The 13,859-nt window shown below is 44.8% G+C and overlaps 1 protein-coding gene across 1 annotated transcript in view; it reads right to left on the bottom strand.

Moving 5' to 3' along the window:
• Window positions 1–13,859, bottom strand: part of LOC115480023 (mitochondrial import inner membrane translocase subunit TIM44-like) — a 129,758-nt gene that overhangs the window by 33,581 nt on the left and 82,318 nt on the right. Inside the window, exons 7-9 of the mRNA XM_030218406.1 lie at window positions 11,722–11,807; window positions 10,494–10,586; window positions 9,583–9,707 (exon numbers count right to left, since the gene is read on the bottom strand). Of these exons, the coding sequence (XP_030074266.1) occupies window positions 9,583–9,707; window positions 10,494–10,586; window positions 11,722–11,807 (304 nt within the window). The remainder of the gene's footprint in view (window positions 1–9,582; window positions 9,708–10,493; window positions 10,587–11,721; window positions 11,808–13,859) is intronic.

Below are 13,859 nucleotides of genomic sequence, written 5' to 3'. Positions count from 1 at the left end.
GCTGACACCTTCGTTGTATCTAAGTATCTCAGGGGATTGTGGTCTGTCTTCACAATGAACTTTTTGTATACCAGGTAGTCGCGAAACTTCTCTGTGATCGTCTATTTCAGAGCAAGGAGCTCCAATTTAAAAGGACTATAGTTTTTGTCATTTCTGTCGCTTTTGTGTAGGCCCCGGCTGGCATAGGCGATTACCCGTTCCACACCATTTTGTTCTTGACTAAGTACTGCTCCTAACCCACTCCGGCTGGCGTCAGTAGTCAGTATGAATGGTCTACTGAAATCGGGGTATACCAGGACTGTTGGCGACATCAATTTCTCTCTTAGCACATCAAAGGCCTTCTGGCACTCCAAGGTCCACACGAAGGAGGCTGCACTTGGCTTTGTAGGTTTGCCCATCAGCACATGTAGTGGTTTCACTATCTGTGCATACCCGGGAACAAATCGCCTGTAGTAACTTGTAAACCCGACAAACTTAAGGACATCTTTGGCTGTCTTTGGAATTGGCCAGTCTTTCAGGACCCTGGTCTTGTCTTCGTCTTCTGCGACTCCCTCCTCAAACACCACATGGCCCAAAAACTTCACTTCTCTCTCAAACAAGCAGCATTTGGACGGCTTTAGCTTCAACCCATGTTCTTTAAGTCTGGAGAACACTTTCTCTAGGCGGTCCACATGATCTTCGAATGATGCGGAAAATATCAGTATGTCATCCAGGTATAGTAAGAGGATGTTGAACACATAGTCATTGAAGACCAGTTCCATGAGTTGGGAGAACGTAGCAGGTGCATTGCTCAATCCAAACGGCATCCGGTTCCATGCAAAGAGACCGAATGGTGTAGTCACAGCCGTTTTGGCCTTGTCTTCTTCAGCCATTGCCACTTGGAAGTAGCCAGACGTTAAGTCAAGTGACGAAAAGTATTTGGCTTTTCCCAAAGCATCCAGTGACCCTTCAATTCGTGGGAGGGGGTACGCATCTTTCACTGTCACTTGATTTAGCCTCCTATAATCCACGCAAAACCGTATCCCTCCATCCTTCTTCTGTACAATCACTGCCGGGGATGCCCATGGACTGCGGCTCCTTTGCAGGATCTTCTGGTCTACCAGTGTTTGGATGTGCCTCTTGAATTCCTCATATATGTGAGGTGACACTCTCCAGTATGGCTGTTTTATGGGAACTACATTCTCTGTGTTGATGTAGTGTCTTACGAGGGTGACAGACCCAATGTCACCCTCGTCTTTAGAAAACACATCTCGTTGCCTCTGTAACAATCCTTCCACCTCTTCCGCCTGTAGGATGGTTAGATTTTCCCACCTGACCCGCGGTGTAGGAGCTAGGCTGTTCTCCAAATTCTCCTCGTCTATGGGAGTCACCACAATCTCAGATTCAGCTTCGTCAAACCTCACCTTTTTCTGAGGTACTGTCTCTGTGCTCTGCAGAGCAGCTAGCTCTGCTATGCGTGCTCGCGGGCGAATCTGGATGGTTTTGTTGCTCAGGTTCACCACTCGGATAGGTACTTTCCCCTCTTTGGCGTTAGCAAGTATTTTGGCCACCATCAACCCCTCTGGAGAAGTGATAGTTGGCGTGGATTCAACAAGGACTGGACATGCAGGTAGGGACCGGATCCGGTGACAGATAACCTGGGTGATTCTTTCTGTCAATGGAGGGATGACCACTCTTTTGCTCCCTAGCAGCTTAACAAAACCAATCGGTCCCTCTTGATCCAGTTGCTGGTAGCCTTGCTGAATCTGGGCGACAATCTTGCAAACACGTTTAGGAGTGGCAGTAGTACTGTTGAAAAGGGAAGCACCAGGCAAAAGGTCTCTAATGTCTTTCAATACATTTGTGCCAATCAAGCCAGGAACTTCGTCACTCCAGGCCTCATCTCGGGTGACAAATATGCACCTATCAGGGACGGTCTGGCCAAAGCAGGTCATGTCAGTCACTAAACTGGGATCTCCAATCCATTTGCCGCTGTCAATTTGATCCATGCGGCATCTAGCAATTTTGGCTTTGTCGTCAGCTTGGTATAGAAGTGGCTAGCTGTAATCGTAGACACTTCAGAGCCGGTGTCTATTAAACAATTTACTGGCACTCCACCCATAAGCACTTCAAAAACGGGTCTTGGTCCAATGGCACTTTCTCTCTTCTGGGCCTCGGGGATGCACATTTTACTGCCAATGTTGGTAACCTGCCCCTGCTCACGTGACGTAGAAGGTAGGGAGGAATCTCTCCTTTGTACTTCCTGTGGCGCTTCCGTTCTGCCACTCGCCCTCGGGGCCTCTGCAGATCTCTCATCGCGAGCTCCCTGTTCGCCTTCCCGAGGTCCCCTTCCGCTACTTTCTGGGACTCTTTCGCTTCGACAATACCTGCTTATGTGACCGGGTTCTTGACAATGATAACAGATAAGTTGTCCCCTCTTGTTTCGCCTGGGTGGGTTCCTCTTTGGCGGGGCTCTGCCACCCTGGTAGGGCCTGTTTTGACTTTCTGTCCGTTGGCCCATGTCTTGCATAAGTTCTTGTTGTCTCTGTTCCAGGCCTTTACCCAATCTCTCAGCAACAGCACACAGCTGTTGTACGGCTTCAGACAACCCATCTGGTTCTCCGACTGCAGCTTTCACGCTGGCCTCACTCCTCCTCGACAGGAGCCTAGGGTTACGATTCCCTTCTACTGGAATGCTCTCTTCTTCCTCTGACCACTTAATTAGCAATGAGAGTAGGTCTTCGTAGGATAGCTCTTCAAACTGGGCTTTCTGCCTCTTGACTTCTCTCCTTAGGGCCGAATCATTCAACCCGACAATGAGAACCTCTTTGAGTGCCTTCTCTACGTTCTCTATGGCAGTGGCTCTCCTGTTCAGGATTTTGGCAGCTTGCTCCTGCAGACAGCACCCAAACGCGTGTATAGTCTCCCCAAGCAACTGTCTTCGCGCATAGAACTCTGACAGCCTTACAGTGAGAGGGACTTTGTCTCCAAACTCTTCACCAAGTTTCTTGAATAGGGCTGCTACGTCTCCTCTGTTTTGGGGACTGTACACCTTCATTACGCTATAGGCGGACCCCTTCAGATGATCAATTACTACATCCCACTGATGTTCAGGGGGAACGCTCAAGACCTTCAGGGCAGATCTGGTCTTCTCGGTCCATTCTTCCACTGAGAGGTCGCCAGCCTTCTGCTGATGGCCACTGAAATCAGGTATCCGTTTGTCTCTCGGTATGTAGACAGCGGGGACTTGAGCTGGGGGAGGTGCTGGTGGCTGCTGGCTAAACTTTTCTATAATCGTCCCGGCCAAGCAACAGGATTCCTGCTGAGCCTCTTTTTCTTGTTCCCAGGCTGCCGTTTGTTTCCGGTACAGCTGCTTCAGGGCTTCAAACTCCTCTTTCCAGTCGGCACTCATCTCTGCTCCTTCTTGGGCGTGCTGCATATAACCAGAGGCCTCACAGACCGCCACACAACAGAGAACTAACTAGACCTGTTAAAGCAAAGCTTGCACAGAACACTTTCTGTAAGATTCTTGTCAGGATATGCCAGACAAGGATCTTATACAAAACACAACTCTCACCAAATACTAAAACAGAATTCTAACACAAGTAGGATCCTTACTAAAGATAGTGGACTAGATAAGGACATCCTGTCCGTGACGCCACTTGTAAACCCCTAGTCGTGGAGCAGGTAAATTACAATAATTAAAGAAATAAATATATGAATGTCACAGTTTCAAACAGGGTTCCCAAATAAACTCCACACAACCAAGGGATTTAACAAGAAAAGAAATATTAAAGGTTTATTAAATGATAAAATAAATAGAAACACTTGTTGGTTATGTTCCTAAATGTTGGTACCAATTTTTAAGCTTTGATGGTATTAAATAAAGCTAGTGCAAGGTGTTAAATACTTTGTGGTAAGTTACAAAGGAAATAAAGACAATAACATGTTCAAAATTTCAATCACAGTTAACAAGACCCCAACCCCACTTCTGCAATAACACAAAACATCCCAAACATGTATACAGCTCTAATTATTGCACTCAGATCTGATATATATATTTTTTCAGTTGGTGTGCACACAATAATGTTACTGGTATATCAAAATCTTCGCTAGCATCGCTGCTTTCTTGCGTTGGGTACCTTGGTCTTCTCTACATCCACGTCTCCTCAGTTGGCGAGGTCAGCTCACTTGCTCAGGAACTCCAGGGTACCTACTGCTCTGACTCAAAAAAAAACTCAAAAAAGGAAAACCCTGACTTTCTGTGGAACTTGTGAACTAGCTAGATTCAAATAAAAAGATAAGCAGGGGAAATTTCTATCTCAACCGCCCAAAACATGACCCCTTTTCTTTTGTTCTGCTATACCACTACCCTATAATCACAATGGTGGACTGCCAAACTAAATCCCACAAAGGCAGGCAGACTCTTAAATGCAGGCTGTTATGATTGGGGTCAGAACCCCTCTCAAACTTACCTTTTGCCTGGGGGTCAGCTTTTTAGCTGTTTTTCTGTCCTGTTTGAGCTAGCTCTCTCTCTCTCTGTGCCGGCTGCTGCCAGCATGGGGCTAATTGTCTCACTTCACTGCAGCTGTGGGTGTAGTCTGAGTTACTCTAACTCTCTTTGGGTGTACTGGCTTCAAGTGCTTCACGGTGTTGCATTGGTGTGGGTTGGGCCTCTATGGGTTTCAGTGTGCTCTCTGGGTCAGTGTGCTGTTGCCTGGGTCTAGGGAGTGTGACATCATCAGGGAGGGCCTTGATAAGGAAGTGGTGTTCTTTCCTTCGGGGCCTTCGCAACGTTTGCTTCTGGCTACTTGCTTTAGGTCCAGGTTAGTTTAGTGCAGTGTGCACTTGTGACTTGTGTGTTTGACTTCCCTGTTTTTCCCTTTTGTTACGGTGAGTAGCACTGCTGTTGGTGCAGTGCTGGAGTTTGGTGCTGGGAGCACCCTTGTTAGTAAGTGCTTAGGAAGCACCTTTTGTTGTTTGGGTATTTGGCTTTCCTGCCTGTTTCCTTGTGTCTTCCCCGCTTTTCCTCATGACCTGTGTTTAGCTGCTGTAGCTTGGTGCTTAGGAAGCACCTGGGTGACAACCCGTGTTTAGCTGCTGCAGCTTGGTGCTTAGGAAGCACCAGTGTTAGGTCTGGCATTTGTCTTCCCTTCCTTTTCCCTTGTGGCTTCCCTGCACTTCTGTTAGTGTAGGGTGTAGGGGCACCCCTGTTAGTTTCTGTTAGGAGCACTGCTGTTAGTGGAGGGCTTAGGAGCTTTTCTGTTGGTGCTGGGCTTAGGAACACTTTTGGTCACTTTAGGAGTTAGGTGCACTTCAGTTACAGCTTGTTCTAGTCCTGGTCCCTGTGTCATCCAGTAAGTCCTGCCGGCTACTCGAACCCAGGAGCTCAACTCCTGGGGGGCTTAGTAGCTAAGTGCAGGTGAAGCTATGTGGACCAGTCCGGTGTGCTCCAGTCCAGTGTCCTCCAGTCCGGGGGATTTCAGTCCAGTGTTCCAGTCCGGGGGGGTTCCAGTCCTGTGTCCTCCAGTCCGGGGGATTCCCGTCCAGTGTTCCGGTCCGGGGTTCCAGTCCTGTGTCCTCCAGTCCGGGGAATTCCAGTCCAGTGTTCCAGTCCGTGTGTTCCGGCTCGCTGGGCGGTGCCTGCAGTTCCTGCCGGTGTCGGTGTGCTTGCCCAGCGTTGGTTGGTGGGTTTTGCCTGCTGCTGTCACTCCTCGTCAGCAGCCCAAGGGCTCATGTTTGCTCTGAACCTGAGAACCTGACACAGACGCTCCCAGTGCTCAAGGGCAGGCTTAGGCTGGACAGTTTTCTTCCCAGGACAGGCTTCTGTCTGTATTTATCCTGAGGCAGGCACTCAAAGAAAAAGTTCCTTTTTAGTTTGGGCACTCAGTGCAAAGGGGGGGGGGGGGGGGGAGGCTGTCTCTCTCTCTTCTTGTGGGGCTTCTTCCCTCTCCGGATAAGCCTCTTCTTTACAGGACAGACAGTCTCACGGCCAGCTTTCTCCTCTCTGGACAGGCAAACACACACAGAGGGATGCGCTGGGGGGACTTCTGGGATTCAGGGACCTCACCAAGCTGCTCTCTCTTCAGCTCTGCACTGCTCCCAACACCCCTTCTCCTCCCCCTCTACTGCTCTCTCTGCCTGAGTGCCCGTATTTTTTTTCAGGACTCACCAGCTCTCTCTCTTCATCTGGAGCTCATCAGTGGGTCCTCTATCAGCCTACAGCTGCCTCTTCTTGTCTTGATTGGATCTTATCCTCATCCAGCCTACCTGAGCATGCCCCTCTCTGCCTGAGTCCGATTTCTTCTCTCAGGCCATGCTTGCAGCTTCCATTGTCTCTCGTCTTTCTCTTTCTTCTGCTCCCTCTGCACACTAAAACTTCTCTGTTCCACCCCCGTCCCCTGGATTGGCTTGAAATTCGCGCCAATCTAAGGGTCAGACTGCCCCCTGCTACTTCATAGGTCCAAATTCATGCCCTTTAGCAGATCCTGGCTCCTATTGGCTGTCTTCCACACAGTCCCTCCTCTAGCTCTCACCTTACTCTGGGCTCTCAGACAGCCAATCGGAAGGCTTGTAACAGGTTTCCCTGCCCTTCCACACAGATTCAACCTCGTGAAACATACATCTAGCAGCCATGGACATCTGAGTTCTTTGTACAACAGTGCTGGAGCATTGTAAACACTCTAAAAACATTTTAACTAAAAGGTGTCAGTGCTGTGCTGCCCTGAGACCTCTGTACCTCCCTGTCCTCTGCAGGATGCCTCCCCTCCCTGGAGAAAAAAACAGGGGGGGGGGGGGGGGAACAAGGTAAAGGCTTCTTTTTTTTCTATATTTACATAAGTATTAGTACAACTCAAGAGAAATGGAAAACAAATGGTCCACTGTTTTGTCATTCAAACCACTGATCATCTAAGGCTGCACAGTGCCCTTACTGGGTAAAGTACGCAGGACTTCTTTTCTCCATCTCCCTCTGCTGGTAAACGGGCCAAAGTCACAGGTTCTGGACTAGTCTGCTCCATAACAAGTTTTTGCAATATGTAAATTTATCTCGTGCATATTCACTGTAGTGATCCTGAAAATTAGGTGTGCCTCCAGGAGAAGGTTGAGAAAAACTGCCTTAGTGTATGGCCCCCAGCCAAAGACTGTCATAGCAATGAAGGGGGTGGGATATAAAACAGGGGCAGAATTATCAGGTACTTGTAAATGAAGGCTCCTGCTGCCAGATCTTTGCTCCAATTCTGACTGACCTGGAGGTATAGGGAAGGAGAAAACGCTTGGGTCAAAGAACTGTAAAGTTGTTTGTTTTTCTTTAGGGTGATGAAAGGAAAAGGCTTGTCTCATTAAAAAAAATGAAATAGTTGTCTTGAGTATACATTATTATTCATCACTACATGTCATTTTTTGCGCCCTTTTTTGTTTAAAAGACTTTTCCACATCAAAGTCAGCTGTTTGACTTTACGGCGAGGTGCTCTGAGTATCACATCCTTTTGTAAGTACTCATCTTTTTCATGAATTTATTTTTAGTATTTTTACCATACATAAATGACATTTAATCACAGCTAGGTCTAGTTACACTTTACGTTTTTAGTCACTCAGAATTTTATGCCGCAATTCATTCGGCATTCACACCACAAGATTTGTATCTGTTTCACTGAGCAATTTGGCGCTTCAGTTTTAAAAATATGGTATAGATTATATCAAAAAAGACCATAATTCATAAACATTGCACTTAGCATTTCTGCGTTTTAGTTTCAATGGTATTGATAACACTAATTATGTATTTTCATTCACCTTCGATGTTTCACATAGCCCGCAGCGGCTCCTTCACACTTGCAAATCCTGAGTTTTTCACATTTTGCTTCATTACGTCCATTCCACACAAACACAAATCTTGTGGTATTTATTTTTAATCATGTTTAAGAGAATTTTTACTCGCTAAGCTTCATTTGAAGTTCTTTCTGAACGCATTACTAAACAGAGGTTTAGACTCTTCTTTTCAACTTCCACAACTTTTATGTAAGGTATGTTCCTTATGTTATCAGGCCCATTTTTATCAGTGATTTTATTTTTTTTATTTTTATTTTCATTCTCATATTTGTCTGTAAGTTACAGTACATGTGTTTTATTCTAAGAGTAATTTAAGATGCCTATTTACATGTTTCTGGTGTTCTAATATGTAGCAATGAGATATGTTCATTTATACTATTTTTTGTTCATTTATATAGTTATATTTTACATTGTTCGTAGATAATTTAACCTTGACACAGGCATATTTGTATGCCGAAACACAGCTGTGTCATGTTTATTTATTTGTTGCATTAGTATTCCACATTTTCCCACCTATTTGTAGGCTCAATGTGGCTTACATAGTTCCGGAGAGATGGTTATAGTCTACAGTGTGAACAATACAGAGTTTATCATTATTCACAGTTGCTGAGGCTAATAAAGAATCATCTGGTTCTATTTTTATCCACTGACTCCTTTTTATTGCTTCTGAGCTTTATGACATGGCTGATTGATGCTGTCAGCTGTGACATCACCCACATGTGGCCATTGTATCCTGCTGTCCAGAGAACACCTATTACAAGTGTGCAACATCACTGTTTTTAGCCTACCTCAGCTTTAAGACTTCCCATCTACAATCAGGATGACATCACAATTGCCCCACTATGTGATCTGCCAATCATGCTGACATCACAACTGTTCTGATGCCCCAGTCAGAAAGCTTGTAACCTCAGTACCGTATTGAAAAGGTAGCAAAACTTTTTCATTTTACTTTACAGCATATGCTACTAGTACAACACGGTGATAAGATTCTGGTGGTATGATCTTACCATTGCAATGATTGTCATGTTCTAATTGTCAAGAATAAATAACATCTTTGACACAGTGTTCATACATTGTTCTCAGTGGCACCTTGCCACTGGCAAGTCTGTTTTTCTGCTATAACCGAAAGTAAATTAAGCCATTTGTTGCTACCCCTATGCAGTAAACATAAAAAAGGGAAATTCCAGTGATCTATCACTTTTCCAGTGTGCACACATCTGTTTCCAGATTCTCTGTCTCTTCTGGGCTATGGGAGAGAGGGTCCTGGCTGCTGCCATCATATGTGTGGCTGATTATATCCTGCCTGTCCATGGAGAATGCTGGTAACACACACATTCCGTAGACTGCCAAACAATAATTCTTAATTAACTATAGCCCAATCCCTTTGGCACCAGTGGTGATTCAGAAGAAGCACTGGACAGGGAGAAGGATTTTAGAGTTGGCAGAACTAATCACTGGCACCCCAGGGTTTCTGAAGGATTCTTCTGGAACTGCCAAGAAAGGGATCTTAAACTTGCTGTGCCAACAACTAGGGTACATGGAAGAGAACTGCAATAAATCTAGGAGATTAAATAGGTAATGCTATACACTGCAAAGGATCCTGCAGATATTCACTAACGAATAGTGATCAGGGGGTTCTTTTGCCGACTACCTCGGAGTGAAGGCAACTGAATAATTTCCAGACATATGAACCACCAGACATTCTTAGAAATGCTTTTAGCAACTCTCCTCTCATAAGCCTGCTCCCCTACCAATGTCTGTCCAGCTATGCTGTACCTCTAGCACATTGGGAATGATATCCCGCTCACACTGCTTGAGAAATTTGTCCTTGTCGAAACCTGGGTCCACTTTCAAGATCTCGGTCAGAACCTCTGACATCTCTGTCTTGGAAAATAGCCCACCTAGCAAGACAAAGGATGGAAAAATGAAATTTAAAAGCAAGATGTGGTAAACCTTACAGCAGCAGCTCAAACGCACCTGAACAAACATCAGCAGGTAACAACTCCCACGTTTCAAAGCAGAAGTCATTTTTAAAAAAGGTACGGCTACAACTACTCTTCATTTGCCGCATGCGCTACATTATGAGCGATGAAAGGTGAAACAGATGCTACAGTGAACTTCAGCTTTAGGTAATTCTCTCCCCCCCTACTCACCATCCCCACACCATGTTTGCCTTCTTTTATTGGCCTGTCTCTCTCCGACACCATGTTTCATGTTCCTTCTGAGGCATGTCTCTCTTCCCTCTTGCCCACCCCATACCTGGTCTCCAGAATCCCCCTCCTGGCCATGTGCCTCCATTGAGAAACCAAGTTGTATGGCCCTGGCAGAATCCACTGTGCTCTGACAGTGCCAGGAGAATGCAGTTAGTATTAGAACAGCACAGGTAATGCCAGCTTCCCAAAATTTTAAATTCCCTTAAGCTTCCTATGTAGTGAAAAGCAGAATCTGATAGCTTACACCTACTGCAGTAGGCTTAGATAAATATAAGCCACATCACAGAAGCTTTTCAGTCATAGATAATTCCTCTCCCTTGTGGTGAGACCATGTGTACAACAGTCACAAGCTGAGGACTATGGACCATGTCTCCCTTCAGCATTAAGATGGGAGTGCCTGAAGGCCTGAAGCCAGACCTAGAGGGAAGACATGATTTCTGCAACAGACGGTATTAGAGAGGCAGGACTTCTTACCTATCAAATCAGAAACTTTGTCTGTCAGAGTTCTCGACGCCCTGATGAAGGCATTATCACTTTCATCATATTTCATCTTCATTTCAAAGAACCCTGAAAGCAGCAGAAACTAAAATCACTCACAGAAAGACCAGAAGATAAGAACATCACTCGCAGATGTAACAGACATGCACATAACATGGAAAGCAGAACTCAGAAATGGCTGAGAGGAAACTGAGAAGCTGTCATTTACCCCCTAACTCCTCCAACCCCAAACAGCAGAGCCAGGAACTTGTCACTCACATGCCCGACACATACCCATGGACAGCAGAGCTCAATCTGGATAGACACAGCTGAGAACCTATAACTCAGGATACTTGGGGGAAAGGGGGAGGCAATTTTATGAAGGACTTGAGTATTTAAAATGCAGTTCTAAATGCTCATTAGGCTCTTATAAACACTGCCCTGGGTATTCACACAGATAAAATTAGGCACACAAAAGCATAGAACTTACTTTTATTCAATATAAATGTATGCATTCCCAGGGGTAGCAACTAGGTGGAGTGGGAGTAGTTTTGGCACTTAGGTATTTTATAAAATACACTCAAACTCATTCTTATCGACACATTATGCACAAACAATTACACCTGCCACAGAGCAAGAATGAACATATGCATCTGCTTTGCCTGTGATCACTATTTTTAAGGGCACGTTACACTTTTAAAACGGCTGCAATGCCTTGACAGCTTAGGCTCCATGTTATAAAGTGACCCCACTGGTGTCCTATGATAAATGCCATTAGCCATATGGCATCATTAAAGGACTAAAGGGTCATGAAAATTTGTGAGAGTCAGAGAAAAGCACATAAGATCCTTAGCTGGTAGGGAAGAAAAGAAATACGAAAAATCAAATAGGGTCTACCAAACTGGAGATGAAGGGAAAATAGGCAGAAGTGATGGACCTTACAGCTCCTATCTTCTGTAAGCATAAGAGGAATCTGAACACAATTGAAAAGGTCAAGATCTCTATCATTAAACTGAGCTTCTTTGAGCTGGAAGTCACAAAGTGCCTCACAGCAAACACGGAGGCTTTTACACCTATCACTGAGGAAATTTTGACATCTGACAGAGCAATCTGATAGGCCCAGTCAGAGGGAATAGAAGGAAGATTGCACACAGCAAAAACCACATCCATCAACCACAAACATCAGATATCAAAAGCATCAGGCAATATTTTGGATAAAACTCACTGTTAAAGACCACGTTGTTGTCCTTGAAATCCTTCCACTGTTGATACCACTTCGAATCCTTATGCAACACAACTCCCATTGCTTCCCTAGTGTACAACAACTCTGCATTAGTGCACATCCTACAATCCATAAGCTCTGATCCCCCAAGCACTGCAAAATTTCTCCCCTAATGCCTCCTGCATCCAAGTTCCAGCCATGCAAACCCCGAGTTCAACCACTTTTGAGGCTAGCCTGATGACCTAGTTGTAGTATTGCATGCTAGGCCAGTTTCCCTAACCCAGCTTGTCCCTTGAGACAGACTGGACTGGGGATGATACAGTGGCAGCCCTAGAACTTAAGGGAGGGGAAAGGGGGTGGGGGAAAAGAGGCGAGAGCATATCAGCTGTTGCATAATAGGCCAGATTCAGGATTTATATATATGACCTCAGACTGTATTTGGGATCTCTTGCATATTTGTGATCTAGACTGGTCATTGTCAGAGACAATATACTGGGCTTAATGGACCGTGGTCTGATTCAGCACAGCTCATTTCATGTTCTTATCCAGTTTACCCAGGTATCCTTGACCAAGGGCTGCCATTATAGCTTGGTTAGATGGGAGGGGGTTAAAATAAGGGGAGAAAACCCCCCATACTAGCACAAGGGCAGGTTCTGGCTCAGCTGTAAACCCAAAGATAGAAAGAAATAATTAAAAAAGCACCCTATCTTACTCTCCAACTCTAAAAGAAAGCTGCACTCATTTGCTAGCTGACTCCAAACGTTGGCTTTGGTGAAATATGTGGTTATTTAGTGTGTGAGAAGGGTAAGCTTTTAGAAGTCTTCTTACAAACAATTTTATAATGGCCAATAAAAGTAAGCATGAGGTGCTTGAGAAAGATTTGCAGTATCATTTGTGAGCACTAATGGAGTTTAATTGCTCCCCCTCTCCCTAAATACACATTCTCAAGACCAGAAAACTGGAAAGCCATATTAATGAAGATTTAGTTTCTCTACAAATTTTTTCTCTACCTATCTTTGGATTTCTAATTTTCTGAAATGTAACTTTTTTCCAGTTTTTTTTTTAAATTAGGTTCCACTTTTTGTTGTTGTTCTGAATTGTCTGTGCTACCACGGAGCAGTGGCCCACCAGCTGTGAGCAGAAAGGATAGCAAGGAGAGATGAGCATAACAGAGAAAGGCCAATACTTCGGAGAAGAGAGAGAGACAGGGACTATGAGTCATCTAAAGAGACAACTGTGTGCCCTCAAAAAAAAAAAAATCATTTTTGGATAGTTCCTAGGTCTGTCCACTAGGTCACAGACTGGACAGAATCTACAATCACATTAAGGTCTAAAACAATTTCAAACCAATTTACTTCCAACAGATTTCTGCAAACTGCTGTATTAGTGGAGACAACTCAAAATATCACCAACCTATTTCATACAAGAAAAGGATGTCAAAGAATGAAAGGCCCATCTAGCCTTCCCAGCTTACTTCCTGTGGAAGAACCATAATCAGCAAGATCGGTGAAAGGCCATAAAAGCAGAGCAAACTGGGATGCTATGAATGAAAACTCATGGTACCAATGAGGTGGGTTCAGAGTCTGCTGGAAACCCAAAAGAGCAAGAGGAAAAGACTCAAAATCTCCTCCTTTGCTCTGTGCAGCAATCTGAACTATATTTATGCTTTATGTGAATTAGTTTGACCCCTGCCTCAGGTTCCTGCTCTTCAGCTGTCCATGCTGCATTCATGGTTTACATTTATCGGTGCAACACCTGCCTGGGGTTCTGCTTTCAGCATTCCATGCTAATTTCAGTCTTTATAGGAATTATTATTATTATTTATTGCATTTGTATCCCACATTTTCCCACCTATTTGCAGGCTCAATGTGGCTTACAGAGTCCTGTTATGGCATTGTCATTCCAGGATATCAGATACAATTAGTGATGTAAAAAGATTAAGTAAGGGAAAAAAGAAAAGGTTTAGGTGGATAGGCATAGAAGGTAGACTTTCATAACTGGGGCGGGTTGGCGAGGTGATTTAGTGAGGCTATGGGTTCTCTTTGTAGGTCTTGTTGAAGAGATATGTCTTCAGAGATTTACAAAAGTTGGTTATTTCGTCAATAGTTTTCAAGGCAGTAGGTAATGCATTCCACAACTGC

The sequence above is a fragment of the Microcaecilia unicolor genome, chromosome 11 (genome assembly GCF_901765095.1).
Source record: "Microcaecilia unicolor chromosome 11, aMicUni1.1, whole genome shotgun sequence".
Taxonomy (NCBI): domain Eukaryota; kingdom Metazoa; phylum Chordata; class Amphibia; order Gymnophiona; family Siphonopidae; genus Microcaecilia; species Microcaecilia unicolor.
Note: the sequence above shows the minus strand (reverse complement) of the source record. Positions and strands in the feature narration are given on the sequence as shown.